This window comes from Lycorma delicatula, chromosome 10 (assembly GCF_047948215.1).
Source record: "Lycorma delicatula isolate Av1 chromosome 10, ASM4794821v1, whole genome shotgun sequence".
Taxonomy (NCBI): Eukaryota; Metazoa; Arthropoda; class Insecta; order Hemiptera; family Fulgoridae; genus Lycorma; species Lycorma delicatula.
The window spans coordinates 18,981,828-19,001,404 of record NC_134464.1 but is presented as its reverse complement, the minus strand read 5'-3'; the positions used below and the strand labels follow the sequence as shown (position 1 = coordinate 19,001,404).

General features: G+C 29.1%; 2 protein-coding genes across 10 annotated transcripts in view; both read right to left on the bottom strand.

Annotated features, from left to right (window-relative positions):
- The window catches only part of LOC142331462 (uncharacterized), an 89,029-nt gene extending 81,210 nt beyond the window's left edge, over positions 1-7,819 (bottom strand). Inside the window, exons 1-3 of one of the 3 annotated variants that reach the window (XM_075377389.1) lie at positions 7,411-7,819; positions 6,437-6,572; positions 3,086-3,255 (exon numbers count right to left, since the gene is read on the bottom strand). In XM_075377389.1, coding sequence (XP_075233504.1) covers positions 3,086-3,255; positions 6,437-6,572; positions 7,411-7,720 — 616 coding nt within the window. In that variant the 5' untranslated portion in view covers positions 7,721-7,819. Of the gene's footprint in view, positions 1-3,085; positions 3,256-6,427; positions 6,573-7,410 lie in introns of all 3 variants that reach the window. The other 2 variants (XM_075377388.1, XM_075377390.1) reach the window with 2 other exon arrangements.
- A 3,059-nt stretch (positions 7,820-10,878) lies between these two features.
- LOC142330830 (pH-sensitive chloride channel 2-like) overlaps positions 10,879-19,577 on the bottom strand; it is a 120,330-nt gene continuing 111,631 nt past the window's right edge. For 6 of the 7 annotated variants that reach the window (XR_012757846.1, XR_012757843.1, XR_012757844.1 and 3 more), the window contains 2 exons: positions 13,790-13,979; positions 10,879-11,242 (listed from right to left, as the gene is read on the bottom strand). Coding sequence is in view for 1 of the 7 variants with exons in the window: in XM_075376274.1 (XP_075232389.1) it covers positions 11,201-11,242; positions 13,790-13,979 (232 nt within the window). In the remaining 6 variants the exon portion in view is untranslated. Of the gene's footprint in view, positions 11,243-13,789; positions 13,980-15,420; positions 15,454-19,577 lie in introns of those variants that run through there. The other variant, XR_012757848.1, reaches the window with a different exon arrangement.

Below are 19,577 nucleotides of genomic sequence, written 5' to 3'. Positions count from 1 at the left end.
TTTAATTTTTTTGGCTTTCCTATTCTGATTAATTTTTTTTTTTTGTCTTCAGTCATTTGACTGGTTTGATGCAGCTCTCCAAGATTCCCTATCTAGTGCTAGTAGTTTCATTTCAGTATACCCCCTACATCCTACATCCCTAACAATTTGTTTTACATATTCCAAACGTGGCCTGCCTACACAATTTTTTCCTTCTACCTGTCCTTCCAATATTAAAGCGACTATTCCAGAATGCCTTAGTATGTGGCCTACAAGTCTCTCTCTTCTTTTAACTATATTTTTCCAAATGCTTCTTTCTTCATCTATTTGTCGCAATACCTCTTCATTTGTCACTTTATCCACCCATCTGATTTTTAACATTCTCCTATAGCACCACATTTCAAAAGCTTCTAATATTTTCTTCTCAGATACTCCGATCGTCCAAGTTTGACTTCCATATAAAGCGACACTCCAAACATATACTTTCAAAAATCTTTTCCTGACATTTAAATTAATTTTTGATCTAAACAAATTATATTTCTTACTGAAGGCTCGTTTAGCTTGTGCTATTCGGCATTTTATATCGCTCCTGCTTCGTCCATCTTTAGTAATTCTACTTCCCAAATAACAAACCCCTTCTACCTCCATAATCTTTTCTCCTCCTATTTTCACATTCAGTGGTCCATCTTTGTTATTTCTACTACATTTCATTACTTTTGTTTTGTTCTTGTTTATTTTCACGCGATAGTTCGTGCGGAGGACTCCATCTATGCCGTTCATTGTTTCTTCTAAATCCTTTTTACTGTCGGCTAGAATTACTATATCATCAGCAAATCGTAGCATCTTTATCTTTTCACCTTGTGCTGTTACACCGAATCTAAATTGTTCTTTAACATCATTAACTGCTAGTTCCATGTAAAGATTAAAAAGTAACGGAGATAGGGAACATCCTTGTCGCACTCCCTTTCTTATGTTCTTCGATTATTACTATTGCTGTTTGGTTCCAGTACATGTTAGCAATTGTTCTTCTATCTCTGTATTTGAACCCTAATTTTTTTTTAAATGCTGAACATTTTATTCCAGTCTACGTTATCGAATGCCTTTTCTAGGTCTATAAACCCCAAGTATAATGGTTTGTTTTTCTTTAATCTTCCTTCTACTATTAATCTGAGGCCTAAAATTGCTTCCCTTGTCCCTATACTTTTCCTGAAACCAAATTGGTCTTCTCCTAACACTTCTTCCACTCTCCTCTCAATTCTTCTGTATAGAATTCTAGTTAAGATTTTTGATGCATGACTAGTTAAACTAATTGTTCTGTATTCTTCACATTTATCTGCCCCTGTTTTCTTTGGTATCATGAATCATAAATATTACACACCAGTTTGTATAATCTATCAATCGCTTCCTCACCTGCACTGCGCAGTAATTCTACAGGTATTCCGTCTATTCCAGGAGCCTTTCTGCCATTTAAATCTTTTAATGCTCTCTTAAATTCAGATCTCAGTATTGTTTCTCCCATTTCATCCTCCTCAACTTCCTCTTCTTCCTCTATAACACCATTTTCTAATTCATTTCCTCCGTATAACTCTTCAATATATTCCATCCATCTATCGACTTTACCTTTCATATTATATATTGGTGTACCATCTTTGTTTAACACATTATTAGATTTTAATTTACGTACCCCAAAATTTTCTTTTACTTTCCTGTATGCTCCGTCTATTTTACCAATGTTCATTTCTCTTTCCACTTCTGAACACTTTTCTTTAATCCACTCTTCTTTCGCCAGTTTGCACTTCCTGTTTATAGCATTTCTTAATTGCTGATAGTTCCTTTTACTTTCTTCATCACCAGCATTCTTATATTTTCTACGTTCATCCCTCAGCTGCAATATATCGTCTGAAACCCAAGATTTTTCTACCAGTTCTCTTTATTCCGCCTAAGTTTGCTTCTGCTGATTTAAGAATTTCCTTTTTAACATTCTCCCATTCTTCTTCTACATTTTCTACCTTATCTTTTTTACCCAGACCTCTTGCGATGTCCTCCTCAAAAATCTTCTTTACCACCTCTTCCTCAAGCTTCTCTAAATTCCACCGATTCATCTGACACGTTTTCTTCAGGTTTTTAAACCCAATCTACATTTCATTATCACCAAATTATGGTCGCTATCAATGTCTGCTCCAGGGTAAGTTTTGCAGTCAACGAGTTCATTTCTAAATCTTTGCTTAACCATGATATAATCTATCTGATACCTTGCAGTATCGCCTGGCTTTTTCCAAGTGTATATTCTTCTATTATGATTTTTAAATTGGGTGTTGGCAATTACTAAATTATACTTCATGCAAAACTCTATAAGTCGGTCCCCTCTTTCATTCCTTTTGCCCAGCCCGTATTCACCCACTATATTTCCTTCCTTGCCTTTTCCAATGCTTGCATTCCAATCTCCAACTATTATTAAATTTTCATCTCCTTTTACGTGTTTAATTGCTTCATCAATCTCTTCGTATGTATACACACTCTACCTCATCATCATCATGGGCGCTTGTATGCATATAGACGTTAACAATCATTGTCGGTTTAGGTTTTGATTTTATCCTTATTAAAACTGTAATTATAAAAAGTTTAAAAAATACTCCAATTATTTGTAACTTTTATTATTTTTTATCTGTTTTGCTTATTGTTATAAGAAATAAGCTGTGCTGGTGTGTTTTGTTTTTGCAAAAAAAGCCTGACCTTTCATTCAAATTCTAAGTAAAATATAAAATAATTTTTTACATGAATTTATACATATAAAAAATCCAATTACAATAGATATTTTTTGGAAAGGACTCATTTCAGCCGTTGGATCCACTAATGATTACATTTCAAGATGACAGTCAGTATAGTTTTGGTTTAGGTGAATTGCTTTGGTGAAGTTCATACAAGTAATAGTAGTGTTAAGTAGTGTGAAGAAAACTATTAAAAAAGAAATGAATAATAATCAGCTTCAGATCAGGTTCATCTTGTGTTATGTGTATGCAAGCATATACATTCACTAAAAAACACACACACACACACATCTCTTTGTCTATAAAATGTTATAGTAATAATAATATAATGTGATTACCATCTTTAACAGGATTTTTTGATAACATAGCAAGCATAATCTGCACATCTTTCTGCCATTTCTGTCGTCTTTCCAAAGGTAATTTTGCATCATCTAAAGTTGTTAGTGTACACCGAAATGCTTCTATTGCTGATTTATGTTGTTTTAATGCCAGTAAACATCTTGCTTTCCTATAAATAAAAGTGTTTTATTTAGATTGTACAACTTATTAATCACAAATTTTATAACCAAAAATTAATTAATTAAGTGTTAGATAATATCTTGCAATTTTTCTTATGTTGAATTTTTGTTAAAGAAAATTTCAAAAGCTGTTAAATCATATCTATCTGAAACACTTTCAACAATTTGAAAGATTGAGAACAATTTTTCTGCACTTGATAAAGATACTTCCTTTAATATGCTATTGATGTGCAATCAGTAGCCATTAATAAATGCCAACAGTAAGAAAATATCTATTTGTGGAGGAGTCTTACATCCAGTGTTCTTTTTTTGTTAACTTTGGTATAGATTTCACTAATCTGCTATTTGTGGTTTGTCCGAGGTATTATGGAATTCAGAGGCACAGAACCCCTGAAACTAATAATATTTTAAATGGCATAAACTGCAATGATCATTGCTAAATAAAAATTTCAAGTTCATATTATGAATTACACCCAGCATCCATAATTAAAGCTTCTTCTTTCTATTTAGCCTCCAGAACCACTATAAAGTACTCCTTCAGAGGATGAATGAGGGTGATATGTATGAATGTAAAAGAAGTGTAGTCTTGGCAGTCTCAGGTCGATCATTCTTAACCCATCAGGTTGGTCTAGTAGTGAACACATCTTCCCAAATCAGCTGATTTGGAAGTCGAGAGTTCCAGCGTTCAAGTCCTAGTAAAGTCAGTTATTTTTACATGGATTTGAATACTAGATACTGGTGTATCTAGTATCTACTAGATATGTAGATATGTATCTACTGGTGTAGAGACTTGTAAATACTGGTGTTCTTTGGTGGTTGGGTTTCAATTAACCACACATCTTAGAAATGGTTGAACTGAGACTGTATAAGGCTACACTTCATTTACACTCATACATATCACCCTCATTCATCCTCTGAAGTATTATCTGAAAGGTAATTACCGGAGGCTAAACAGGAAAAAGAAAGTTTTGACAATTTGTGTAAACTTTTATCAGAAATAAATATATGCAAATTTTGCCAAGGCCCTCTAAAAATTATTTGTTGCTGAAATAAAAACTTTTATGGCTTAGCTATTTTTAGGAACACCAGTAATGTTAATGACGTAAGATGTGCTAATTGGACTGACTATTTCCACTTGTCATCTACTAATGAAGGACCTATTCAAGGTTTGTGTCACAGACTGATGACATATAGTGTAAATACGTACAGGCTCGGCTCATTTAGCCTGTGCTCATATGACAATAAACATATATACCCACCAAAAGCAGTAATGCAGGAAATTAAACCAATATTTGAAGATCTTCCAAATCCAGTCCTGCTGCAAAAGTATCTGAGGGAGTGTTTGGACAATATTATTTAGTCAAGGATACCAAAAAATATGTTTGTATGTAGGAATACTCTGGAATTTGGCGTTAATGAGGCTATGAGCTCCTACAATGCTGGGAATATGACAAAATGTTTAATGTTTGAAAAGGTAGGGTTAAATCCTGGGTAGAACTGTGTCAAAGTTTCCAAACATTTTGATGAAACTTGCATCAGGGAGGCTGATAAGGATATATAAGAAATTAATAAATGCAAAGTCTTAAGCAGAAAAGAAAAAAGCTGGAACACTTTGAGGAGTAGGAGGATTCGGACAACCCATCTTATAGTGCTGGTAGGCACTGACACTTTGTTCATTCTCATGTGGGTCCCCAGTACAATCTTTAAAGTTGATTTCCCAAAAATCTTGTATTTTTATTTTTAGGTACACTTTTCTCAACAACCAGAAATGATATTTGAACAATTCTTTTAACGTTTTAAAAAAAAAACATCTCTTTAACACTACAGAAAGTTAATTTTCAAAGAACATATTACAAAATTTAAAAATTGATAATTTCTCTTTTGAGGCACAGGAAAACCTCAAGTAATTATGGTAAAATTTAAAAAAATGTGAAATAATGATACTAAAGTAAAAAACCAAATCCATAGTGTTGAACAAAACCCTGAAAAAATGAAGTAAAAAAATTCTATACCTTTATCTTCTCTGGTTTTCTGTAAAAGTGCACCAAAACAGACAAAATTAACATTATATGTTTAGGACTGTGCAAATGCCCTTATCTGTCACTAGAATAAAATATTTTCCTGACGTTTGTGTTAAATAACCATTGAAGAATGACTCTTTCTTTTTTTTTGCTTTTCTTAAAGAGTCTGTTCACTAAACTACTCAGTTGATGAATTCTACAAACACGTAAGAAACTGATGCCATTAAATCTTCAAGTAACTTCACTTTTCTATGATTTGACATAATCACCCATGCAAAAGATGTTTCAATTTGCAAGATAGTATCAATAAGCTTTAAAATGAGACCAACTTTATCACCTTAATAGTTACCAAAGTTATCTTGACCTAGCACTACTTTTTTTTTTGAGGATGATATGTATGAGTGTAAGTGTATCTCAGGTTGACCATTCCTGAGATGTGTGGTTAATTGAAACCCAACCACCAAAGAACACCAGTATCCATGATCTAGTATTCAAATTCCGATAAAAATAATTGCCTTTACAAGGATTTGAACCTTAGAACTCTCAACTTGAAATCAGGTGATTTGCGAAGATCTGTTCACCATTAGACCAACCCGATAGGTTAACTTGATGGGTCTGACCTACTACTACTGCAAGTAAAAATTTTCCATTTTCTAATAAATTTGAAGGGCTCTAAAAACGAAACAGTTAATGATCGAGATCTGGAATTCAGTATTTTCGCATAACTCTATCAGTAGTTAATTCATACCAATTTTCATGAAAATCCTAGTTGGTCAGGTTGTGGACATTGTTGATTTAACATGGAATGACCCATATAGAACATATTCATTATGTGTTTTTTGTTATTTAATTTGAAATTTAAGTTAGTTTCCAAAAATGTTAACTGCTACAGTTGTATACTAATGATCTCTTAAAATTATTTTAATGTACCATACTGAATTGTATTTATTATTTAAATAACCAATTTCTTTTCTTTGTAGCTAACTTGTGATAGTAATTGCATAAGATTTCAGTAAACTAGACATTTGAACATGGCAGTTCAGATAAACTTTATATGTACTGTAATTTAAACATGAATGTTTGAAATTTGTACACATTAATTATTTTTTAAATATAGAATTATGTAAAAAAACAAACTAACCGATCGTACACTTTATAGTATAACGAAGAAGGGTAACCAGATTCAAAAGCTGCATTGATGTTGTCAAGCGCCTTTTGATGTTCTCCAATATGATAAAATACAGCAGACCTGTTAGCTAATACTATTGCCAGTTCCTGTAATGATTCTGTATTAAAATAAAACTCAAATTGTAAATTATTAAAACAATATTAACAGTATAGGTAATCACTATTAACACCTATTGTTAACTGAATGCTACTAACTTAAAAAGTCTTTGCAGTTAAAAATAAGTATACAACTGCATAAGTAATGCAGTTAAAACATCTACAGTCCTGTAAGTAACAACCTGCAACATTAGTGATTATTCACATATCAATATGTAAAAAATATGTTGACTTTACTATTTTCAAACTGGTTCATTTGCATATTAGAAATAGATAAACAACTTTCCAAAAAAATTAAAAGAATTTCAATTTTAAGAAAAAGTTTTACAACTTTGTAAAAAAACATTACTAATTGAATAAAAGATGTCAAAAGAGATTGTTATTTCATAATAATTTAAAAAATTATGAAAACCCAGCGGATAGTAGAATTTATTTTGAACATCTGTGTTCACCTCAGGAGAATTTAAAAAATTCAAAATTAATTCTAAGATGACGTACTTTTTTTATTTTATTTAAATCCATAAATTGTAAAATTAAAAATCAAAAGGATGAATCATTGACCACTGTTACACTGAACGACAGTTTACATTAAGCAACTCCTGTAATTATTGTCACATTTAATGATACTTTACTGAAATTAAATAAAAAACACTTAAATTTACTTGAATATTAACAGTGATTTCACTATAATTTTAAAAACTTATAACTAATATAAAATAAAAAATTAAGATTAATTAAAAATTAAAGATAATCTTAATTTTTTTTTCGATAACGATTATTTAACGTAAACTGTGAACAAACATAAGTAAAAACAATACACAGAAAGAGCTAAATACTCACCACCATTATCTTGAGGACATTTTAATACTGATTTTGAATATTTGAATAATGCATTACTGTAATCATTAGCTTGAAATGCTTTATTTCCATCAGTTTTAAGTTGTTTAGCAACATTTAAATTTTTATCATTGGTTAATTTTGATATTTGATTAGATCTTACAAATGGATTAATACAAACAAATTTAAATTTATCTTCATTATTATTTAACAAAGAGAAGTTATTTAAATCATTTTCTTCAAGTGAACTATATAACTGTAGATGTTGTTTTTTAAAAAATCCACCAATATTATTTTCTAATGTATTCAACATTTTTCTAATGAACACTACTAGTACAAAAATACGAGAGAACCATGTGCTTAGTATACTGTATGTGTATGAAACACTAGCATAGTATATGAAGTTAGATTTATTTTTAGAACATTTACTGTGTCATTGTAGGGATCTATTAATAGATCAGAATGCAACCATTACCAGTCAAGTGCATTTTCAAGATAATATGTAGCTATAATATTTTTTAATTTTTTTTTTTAAATATCTAAAACATCTACATTTATTGATTACAGTCAGTCTGTGTTGTGATCAATCTTCTTGTTCATCTTATCTAATCCTGGGTTCAGATCCTAAAAAGTATCTGGCTGTTTTCCATTAACAAAAAAAAAAGAAGTTAAATTATGTGTGTATTTGATCTGCCATTCTCACCCTAGTGTCAATTATTACTACTGATAGCAGTTATTATTTTTTTTAATTTAGGCAGATACATGTTTAAAATGTGGTCAAAAAGTATATTGAATATGAACTATTTTCAGTTTATTTAGTAATTGCATTACAGTTTTTTTTGGTAGATTTCCGCATTAAGTGTTTTCAAAGAAAATGAAGCCAGTTAGTTATTCTTCACCTTTCTTTCTTTTTCCTGTTTAGCCTTCGATAACTACCGTTCAGATAATACTTCAGAGGATGAATGATGATGATATGTATAAATGTAAATGAAGTGTGGTCTCGTACATTCTTCACACATTCAGTTATTTTTCACCTTGAAATTGCATACCACACATAAATTTTCTGTTGGTGTAGAGGTTGTGAATGGATGATGTGAGGATTTTTGGAGCTCCAGTAACAATCATTCTGATTATTAACATAACTATTGTATATAGTTATTAACTTAAATGAAACAAAGTCTCTAATGTAAAAAATACATATCCAATACTAACGCTCTCCTGAACAAACTGATTAAACCACTGACAATAGTGAAGCCTAGCAGCATGATCATCTGCAAATATAAAACTTCTTGGAACAAAAGAAAAGATTTAATTGTTAAATAATTTTCCTCAATAAAAATTCTTTCTTCGTGTTCAAAACCATGTCTTCTTAATAACAAACACAGATAACTATAAATAGCTAACTGTTCACAAAAAATAAATAAAAACTTATATAGGCTGATTATAAAACAACAATACATAATGGTACCAATCTGTTCATAGAAAATTATTGTATTGACTTTTCTAAAAATAATTTGCTTGGGTTGTGTTTTAAAACCAACACCCACTAAATGTTGCTTTCTTTATTATTGATTACAATACTTATCAATAAATAAATAGAAAACTAATAAAAAATGACAAAAAATTTTAAATCCCTCACCAAAAGTCAAAAATTATATTTAATTCTGTTGATCATGCACATACCAATAAGCACTTTCTAAAAATTAAAAACTACTTTATACAATAATTCAGGATAAATATAATTAAACACCACCTTTGATATTACAATCGTCGCAAAACTGGTTCAGGGTCAACAGTGAATTCAACACTTAACACATTGCAGACACCTGAATATGCCTGAATACAAGGTTGAAAGCATCTTACCATATGGGCCAACTATCAATGTATGCTTAGATTGTTTCGGCAATACTATGAATGAACACAGTCAATAATTCTGGTCATATTTCATATGTAAAAGAACAATTGATTGCATCACCAAGCTGAATGCTCTCTGAATGTTGCATTGTTGCAATGTTACATTGGCCATAGCTCCAAATTTGCTGCCAATTATTAAATGCTCAATGAAATGATTATTCTCTTTTGTTAAGTATGGTTAAATGATAGGAAATTTTACACCGTTTAGTCAGAACATATGAAAGTGCCAACCTAAAATTACTCCAGCCAGTTTCACTGATTATTTCATAATTCATATTTAAACAGGCAAATATATACGTACTCAAATATCTGTTTTACTTAAATTTTAAACCAGCCACTTAAATATACATTAATTTGTTTTAATGATATGTAGCTTTTGCCAGTGCATATTACCTTCTAGCTATTGGATAACCTTAAACTAAAGATGCTTTTACACCTAATTATGCTCATCTACATCTAAAGGCTGGACTGAATCTTCCTAATTCAGCCCATTAACAAATGTTATAAAAAATGAGTTTATAATACAAATTTGATTTATGAGATTAATGAATGATTTCTTTCATTTTGTCACATATTATTGGATAATGTTTTAAATTGAGACAAAAGCATGCTAGTAAATCAATAAAAATTTACTTTTTATTTATCAAGTCAAATAACCGTAACGGTTAATGACGATCTGATATGAGTCACAATATGCTCCTGAAAATGGCACAACTATTCTTAAGAATAACAAACATCATCATATTGATTACAAAATAAATATAAAGGGCTACACTCTCATCTGGCTAAACGCTGAAACAGAAGAGCTGATGGATGATGTTTATTGGTTGGATTCCTGGTAGTTGTTTTTTTAAGGAGGATGTGCAAAAGCTCTTCTTAAGAAAATTCAGTAATAATTTATTACGTTTTTTTTCTTATAATAATTCAAATTTTGGTAACAGAATAATTTTTTAGTAAAAATTTTCCACATCAACTCCATAAATGTTAATTTGGTTTAAATTATTTCATTAATTTTGTAGGAAAGATATCAGAGAACTATGATGGGTGACGACTCCTTTCTTCATACTAAGCATTAATCTAATCTAGAAAATGACTTAATGACTTTTTTGAGTCACAATGACATGTTCAGAAAATCCACTGATAAATTTCTACTGACCACTACTTTTTCCATAAACAAGATACAGCTCTGTACTTCAGATTTATCAGGATATATTTTTAAAGTATACCCACACATTTTAAAAATGCATTACTTATGAATAATTAACCACAATCACTCTGTATACTGGCAAAAAAAGGAGTTGCATCTGAAAATTAATATCAATATAACACACTCTGCATAACAGCATTTCCCTAACTAAAGATCAAGAGGTAATGTAGGTATTTGAACATGTATAACACAATGGACAAAGATAAGAGAGAAAGATATTAGAAAAGTTTGATAAGAACAGAATAAGAAAAGGAAACTGAGGTCGTAAATTATTGGCAACCAAATGGACCTAGAAAGAGGAGATTTAGGTAATAAAAATAGATAAAAAAGGAAATCTTAAAATAAAACAATTTATAATTTTTTTAAATTATTTTATTCAAATAATAAGGTATTGAAATACATCAACATTTAATTTTAAATAACAATTAATAAAAAACCAGATAAAAGTTTTAAATTGTCCAATAATAATAAATCATACTCTTAAATAAAATTATTTACACAGCATAGCTGCTCTGTTTTGATGATAAAAATTATTAAAATTTTAAAATTCTATTCATTTTACATACTAGTAAGAAAACTATATGAGAAAGTCAGAAAATATATGTAGTATATAAACTGAGATGATCTTGGTTGAGTTTAGAGTTTGATCACTTGTATTAACACTTATCAAGCTCAACCATGTCTTTGTTCTGCAGTAGGAAATTCACATTGGTCCTGTCCAAAAAAAAGAAAGATATGCAATCAGTTATTTGGTTTTCATAGATAAAAAACTTAGTTTGAAATTGTTTATGATCTTAACACAATATTTGTGTAGCATATGTGAAAATGTCATGAATTTTGTTACGATAAAATAAATAAGTTAGACAATGGAAGTGGATCTAAAGAGAGGTTAACTAAGAGTATTGAAACTAGTGTAAGGTTGAAGTTTTTAGAAACTAAATAAATACTTAAAATAAATAAACTATGTCAATAAAAACACTAGTCAACACAAAATTTGTGTCTTAACATGTTACACAACTTTTCTCATTGAAATTTTGGTTCTGATTTCAAATATGCTATTGAAATTGCATTATCATGAAACGGTTTTATGTAAATCATAAATTTGTAAATGTTTTTGTAATACTCATTTTGATCAACTTCTGATTACAATTATGAATAGTTTCTGTATTTTTACTTTTAAACAAAATGCATAAATGCTTAATAAATAAATAAATAAATAAATAAATAAATATATATATATATATATATATATATATATATATATACACTGTATCATGAGAAGTAGAAACATACAAACATGTCTGTATGATGATATCATACAGATATCTGTTGATGCCTACTTCAGAGCTTAAAATCTTATTCAGTGAAGCTTCACTTGTCTAAACTGTGTTTTGTTTTAACAGAGTTATTACTGTTTTGTTATATTTTCATCAACTCTTTATTTTACAAAAGTGATTTTTCTCATTTTTATTTGCCACAACATGGCTTCTGCAAAAGTTTGTGGATCTTCAAATCAACCAGACAGTTTTTATTACGTCTGTGGTAAATTATGCCTAAATCTCAAAGAAAGACTATTTCTGAATTGATAAAAACAGCTTATAAATTTTATTTGAGTTGTGCACTCGGGGATCAAAATTAAATCTCGACGCCTCATGTTACTTGCATATTGTGCTCAGTAACTCTAACTGAATGTTTCAAGGGGAAACAACAAGCTATGCCGTTTGCTGTACCGATAGTTTGGCATGAACCTAAGTACCACTTCGGTGACTGCTACTTTTGTATGACAGATATATTTGGATTTTCATTCAAAAGTAGAAAGTTCATAAAATATCCAAATTAATTCTCAGTTCTAAAGCCAGTACCACACAAAGAGGAGATACCTGTACCTGTACCACCTTCTGATGAGAAATCTCCTCATTTAATTCAACAACATTAATTTAATCATTTATTTTGCGATTTAAAGTTATTAAAGCACCAAGCTGAACTTCTGGGGTCTAGACTGCAACAGTGGAAAAAACAAAAGTTACTACATTTAGAACACAAACTAAAAGTCTTCAACTTATTTTACTATGAAAAATTCATTACACGTTTGTACTGATGTTGATGGCCTGATGAAACAGCTTGGAATTTAGCATATTCCTGAAGAATGGTGTCTTTTTACTGACTCTTCTAAAATTACCATGAAAGTAGTTTTGTTGCATAATAGTAACAGCCATTCATTCTATCAGTTCATGTAGTCAACATGAAAGAAACATATGAAACTACGGCATCAATATTAGAAGTAATAAAATACAAAGAGTATATGTGGTAAGTTTGCAGTAAAAGTTGTTGCATTACAGTAGTTCTTAGTTTACAAGGTGGCTTTATGGAATAAAGCCACCTTGTAAACTATATTAGATTTTTAATTTAGATTATTAAATCTACTTTGAAAATTACAATTTTTAAAGTAGAATTTTATATACTGTATAATACATAATAGATTTTAAGTTAACTTTATTTATTCTTTTAGAACGACCACTTCATATATATTTTTTTTAATTTTAAAACTTTTTAGAGCAGCATTAATTTATATATAAAATGATTCAGGAGGAAAAGGAGAAAATTTGGGAACCGATTCTAGATCTTGAAATAAAGAAGATATATTGTTAAAAAGCTCTCAATGAGGGCTTATTACTGCAGTTAGTTCAAAATCCTCATTTTTTGGATTTGGGCTTTTTTGGAGACTTTTAGTCCAGTCAATTGCAATCAAAAGGGGAGATGCACGACTACATGTTACAACAGTCCTAAATCCAAAATTTCAACATCCTACACCTAATCGTTTTTGAGTTATGCGAGATAAATACGTAAGTATTTACAGACATCATGCCAAAACTGGTCAAAATGGATTCAAGGATGGTCAAAATTGAAATTTCCATTGAAATCTGAAAACCAAAATTTTTCGCGATCACATACTTTCTTTATTTTGCACAAGGAAGTAAAAATTTTATTAAACAAAGTTATCAAAATTCATTTCTGATGAGATAAACTTGAAACCTTTTAAAAAATTAAGTCAATGACTAACTTTTAGGTCTTATTTTTATAATTGAATCCGATTGTGAATGGCTAATCTGAAGTAAAATTAGTTCATGGGTTTTGGTCTCTCAGTCACACTTGGCATATTTCACAATACATTTTCACAATATATTTCTACAATCAGGTTCTAAATTTATTTAGTGAATTCATAAAATAATGAATATTAAGACTAAATAAAAAATTACTTACAAGACTTGGTGCATCAAGAGACTTCAAAAAGAACACATAGACTCGACATGAGACTATTAAAGGCCCACCATTAGGATTTAAGGGCCTTACCTGTAGATCATAATGATCTACATGGGTAAGTGTTTTAATAACATCTGTACTTGACAATAGATGTATTTTATTAGCTGTATTATTTAAAACATCAGCATGCCTGAAACAAAAATATTGAATTAAATAAACTTAGATTTAAAAAAAGAAAAAAAAAGAATAAAACAGGTGTTTGTTTATGTCATGGCTTAAATTAAAATATTCCAAAAGATTTCAGTTTTATTACAATTCAAACAAAAGTAAAAGATTATCTTTTTGACATGGTGGTTAAAAGTTTGTTTCCCAATAATAAGAAAATAATCAATAAAACAATAAGAAACAACAACAAATTTACAAGAAAACATTTATTAAAAAAAGGTAAATAAAAAATAAGTTGTTACTACACATTTAATTCATATCAGATGAACTGTTCAAAATGTCATCTTTCTACTTTTATGCATTCATGACAGTTTAGCATATTTTTTCCAGTGAAGTTTGATTAAGATGTATAAAATTAATTGTTTTCAATTGATAGCTTGAGATGTTTCAGATCATTTTGATTTGCAGAAAATACTATTTCTGACAATTCCTGAAATAAATGAAAAATTGCAAGGTATCAAATTACATGAAATGGTGCCTATTCAATCATTTCTCATTGCCATTTTCATTCTGAAGCAGCTTATCAAGAAAGTTTCAAAACTGAAGAACATAGTGAGAAGATACTGTATCTTACTGTCAAATGTCAAACACGGAGTTATTTAAAAACTCAGGAATAAGATCTCATAATGTCTCAAGATATGAATTACATGTTATGTTTTCATCAAAGAAAAAAGGTCCCAGACTTTTATGTAATCCCATACTAAACATTAGCTTTAAATTCATTAAATTTCTTCTCCTTAATCAAACGAGGATTTTCATCAAATCAGTAAAAACAATTGCTGTGTAGAAAAATGAGGATCTGCTTCACAAGATTTAATAAACTCCTTACAAAATATAAATCTCCCCTTTACTCAAGGAATTTTGGCCTATAAGACTTCTACTTAAATTCCTTAAGAATACTTGGTAAACTTATTCTAGGTGTTATACAAGTTATACGCAAAATGGTGTAAAATCAATACATATCCAATTTTTAAGGAACCTAATGAACTCTTGAGGCATTTATATTTTTATAAAGTGCTTTGTATTTATTGATTTTGGTGTTTTGATAGGATTAATACCCAAGTTGAGTGGGCATTGAGGAATTAAGGAACCTTCATGTTACCTAAGCTGAGGTTTTAAAAGATTTTATTTGTATCATCAAATGTTTTTAACAGCTTAGTGAGTTGTTTGAAAAATTATAACAATATTTTACAATTGAACTGCAACAAAGTGTTACAAACAATTGAAAAATTGTTTCAGTATAAGAGTACAGAGAGTTCATTTTGATAAACAAAATAAAATTACTTTATTAATGAATTACACAACTAAAAAGAGTGTACATTTGATTTTGTTTTTAAAATATAATTTCTTTTATTGTAGTTAACAATAAAAAAATTTAATTATAAATAGTAGAGTAAAATAATTACGTAGTCAAGGGTTGCTGATTTGAAGAAAACATCTAAAATGAAAAATAAACCTTTTAGTACAAAGTTAGTTTTATTTGCTAATAATTAGAAAGCAAACAGAAATAAATGCTATTGCCACTGCTGTACCACTAACTATTTCCTAAATAGTTTACCTGAAAGTAATTGTTCGGAATTTAGTTAAGTAAAGAAGTGTTAAAAAACTTATTTTCAAGGGTTGTCTAATTTTCCAAAATGTCTTTTTCTCACTCTTGTTAATGATTAGTTGTATTACTATTTATATCTTTAAGTATGTTAAGATGGTATATTAATTATGTTAAATCTATCTAATACATTTAAAGTATTTATTTATGTATTATTATATTTATGTACTTATGTATTACTTATATACTTATTTATGCAGTTGCAATTATTTATGTATTTATTAATTAATAGTTATGTACATCATCAATGAATGTTTGAAAAATAAATTTTATTATTTCTTATCTAATGAAAGCATTTCTGACTTTCTGGTTTGATAGCTCTCAATTTATCTGCAAAAACTGTTTGTTTGCCACCAATAATTTTAAATTTTATATTTAGATTATGGAAATGTTGGCAGGTTAGTTATGGGGAATTAGAAAATATTATATGGAATTCTTCATGAATGGCAGCAGTATGCACTTTTTATTTTTCTACTAACACAAAAGTAAAATTTTTTTCTTGATTGTGTAATTAAAAGCCATTAGTCTAAATAAAGATAGACGAATATAATGAACAATTACATAGCAAATTTTGTTAAGTGAATACTACCAATTAAAAATTGAAACTTCCCCAACTATTCCAGAATGTTATAGTATTTAAATCTGAATGCATGGCAAATTGACTTATCATGTTTATTAAAATAAATTGAAAAATATGAGAAAATGTTACAACAGTGTAGAATTACTAAAATTTATAAAGAAAGATGTTTATAATTTTTCAACAATTAAAAAAGATGATATGTAATTGCATTAGTGTTGTTAACTACTACTGAAAAATAAGTTTTTTTATTAATATGTTAATTGAAGTTTTCAGAAAGTTAAATATTATCTCTTGTCAAATTTTTAATAAATTCTGGTTTCAACATAATCAAAAATACAACTAATGTAGAAAAAACATACATCATCCAACAATCTTACAACATTGTCACTTTCAAAACCACAAACAAAAGACATAAAATCTGAGTATGATTAGTTTCCAGATTCATATAAGAAATACAAGATTAATAAATAAGAAATTAAATTTGAATAAAAGTTTATTAATCTACAATACAAAAAAAGGGTACTAAAACAGTTGGTGTACACCTACCCAGGAGTATGCAAACACATAAAAAAGTAACAAAAACACTAATACTATCAATTCATAGAAACTGGGCACATACAGTCAAAGATATTAATGACAAACTTACAAGAAAAAAAAACTTTTTTCTTTTAGCAACTAAAACCCAACACCCAGTTACAATTATGTAAGAGAGACAAATTTTTTTAAGATCATGAAAAGTGATAATTAAGTCTGATCATGATTCTATGTTGGAATCTTCTGTATGAAAGATAGAAATGCAACTTAAAGATAGAAATGGGTTTCACAGACTTATCAACAAACAAGCACAGCACAGATCAAATATATTACTCAACCACACACTGTAGTATTTCCTAAATATTTTAAGACTGATGTCATTAATAGCAGCACAACTAGAGACTCAACTACTGCCAGCATATGCAACTCCCTCCAGAAAGTTGAGCGAATTGTATCCTCCCAACACTAAGGCTCCCAAAAGGCGCATTCCTGCTAGGTTGGAAGACTCTAGAAGCGAAAGGACTTCAGGAGAAGGAATGAAATGGAATCATGCCAAGAGAAAGAAGCTCATATGCAGCTAGTCTCCCTTGGCCAGCCCGGTCAAATAATTTCTCGCTGGTCTAAAGGATTGGAATGCAGCAAATAATTCTGTCCATAAATAAAACAAAATAAATACAACCACACTACTTGTAAATAAATAATTACCGCCCGATAAAAGAAAGACACAGCAGCAAGGGAGTTTTGTTCAGGTTCTGCGATTAGTATGGAGATACAAATTCTTCTTCTATCCTTGCATTCCATTCCAACTCAACTAATGAGGGAGCTCAATAATTAATTACGAAAAGATTTACAAAATTTCTGCATAAAGTAATCATTAAAAGTTAAATAATTTTTAAAAAGTGTTACCACATATTATCATGGCGACTAGCAAATCAAGTGTTAATTGAGTGCTGATTCAGGCAACATCCTGAAGTTATATTCTTATAACTTCTGGAAATTAAAATGTATGAAGGTAACTTTACCAACAACGAAAGCCAAATTTAATAAACTGTTTGCCAGCTGCATTATTATTATTGTTCATTAATTTATATAGCAACAACAGGTTAGAAATCCAATAACAGTTATTGATGAATAATAATAATTAATATTTCAATATGAAGAATGCCATATCTGACCAGGACTCAAACATGGAACTGTGGATGAAAGACGAGAGATGCTACCACTCTACCATGAAGGTGATATTTAGTATTTAAAAAAAATAGTTTTCTTCTGTTGGGAAGAATGGCAAATGAGTTGAGTTCAAAAATATGAGAAATACAAATATCAGAATCTAAAAGTTCCCATACATATTTTTCCTTTCAAATTTAAATAACAAAAACAAATATTTATACAAATTGTATATATGTAAGAACAATTTTTATAACATGAAATTATTGTGATTTAAAATGAATATCTGACACTGTGCAGCTTTGTTAGTTACATACATAATTTCAAGGATAATAATTGTTTGTGATTCCACATAATTTAATCTTAAATAACTGTATGAGCAACTACTACTACTAGTGTTAATATTCTCTTTAAAAAAGTAATTTAAATTGCAAATGATAATTCTTTGTTTTGAAAAAAAAAACAGTCTTCAGATCATATAACAAGTACAAGATTAAGAAATAAGAAATGAAATGTGAATAAAAGTTTATTAATCTACAAAACAAAGAAGCGGTACTTTAAAAACTCTACAATTAAATAATGAATAAAGTTCACAGAGAAATGAATATAAATGTACTTAATTTATTAAATTACACCACCTGTAATGTTAATTAACTTCGATAGAGAATGTAACATGTATAACAATGAATCAAAATAGTATTTGTAATTACTGTATAAATCAAAATGTACATTTAATACTGAGCAAATATACACCATCAATAAACATTAAATTAGTGAATAAAGTCAACTGGTTAGAGTTAATAACTTAAACAAAGATTTACAAATGTTGTATTTTAGACGTAGAAAAATGTTTTAATATTACAGAAAAACTAAAGAATATAGAAAAATCAAATCACAATTTTTATTTCTGCCTTTTTCTCTTTAAGTATATTACGAAAACTTGATAATGTATGTAAAATTCCCTTCTCATCTCCCACCTGAAAATTAAGCTCAATGGTGGAACAGCCATCTCTAAGCCCTCAAACATGCATAGTTTTCATTTAGACATTTCCTTACCTTCCTTACCTTCTAGGGTCTATCATTTTCTTCTACTTTAAGGAAATAAATCCTACTTTATTTACTGATAATGATAGCCAGTTTTCATTTGTCATCCTTTGCAGAGTTTATAACTGGCTACTACAATTTAAAGTTCGATGCAATAAAAGTATGTTCAGAGTTGGGAATGAGTTATAGTGTAGTGATTATAATGGTAACGGGGAAAAAATTTATCCACAATTTTATATGTTTCAAGAAGACACCAAACAGTCAATATAATTTGAACAAATTTTATATAAGGTAGTGTAACACTAAATATGACAATTATTTTTATTATTATTGATAACAAGTAAAATTATGAACTTGAAGGAAAGATTAAATGCTAAATTTACTTTATTTTGGTATTGTGACTCAAAATATTTAATATGAACTTTAGCAAGTACGATAAAATGAAGGAAAGGTACTCAGGAAGTTTTTTTATTATTTTGGGATAATACAGATGAGAGTAAGAAAGAAGTAATGGAGATTGCCAAGAGAAATGTACTGGCCCAGATGTAGTAGCACATAAAGAGTGCTGATTACTTGAACTGGTAAAATCCTCTGAAAACCAGAGAATGAAATAATAAAGAGAGAATGGCAGG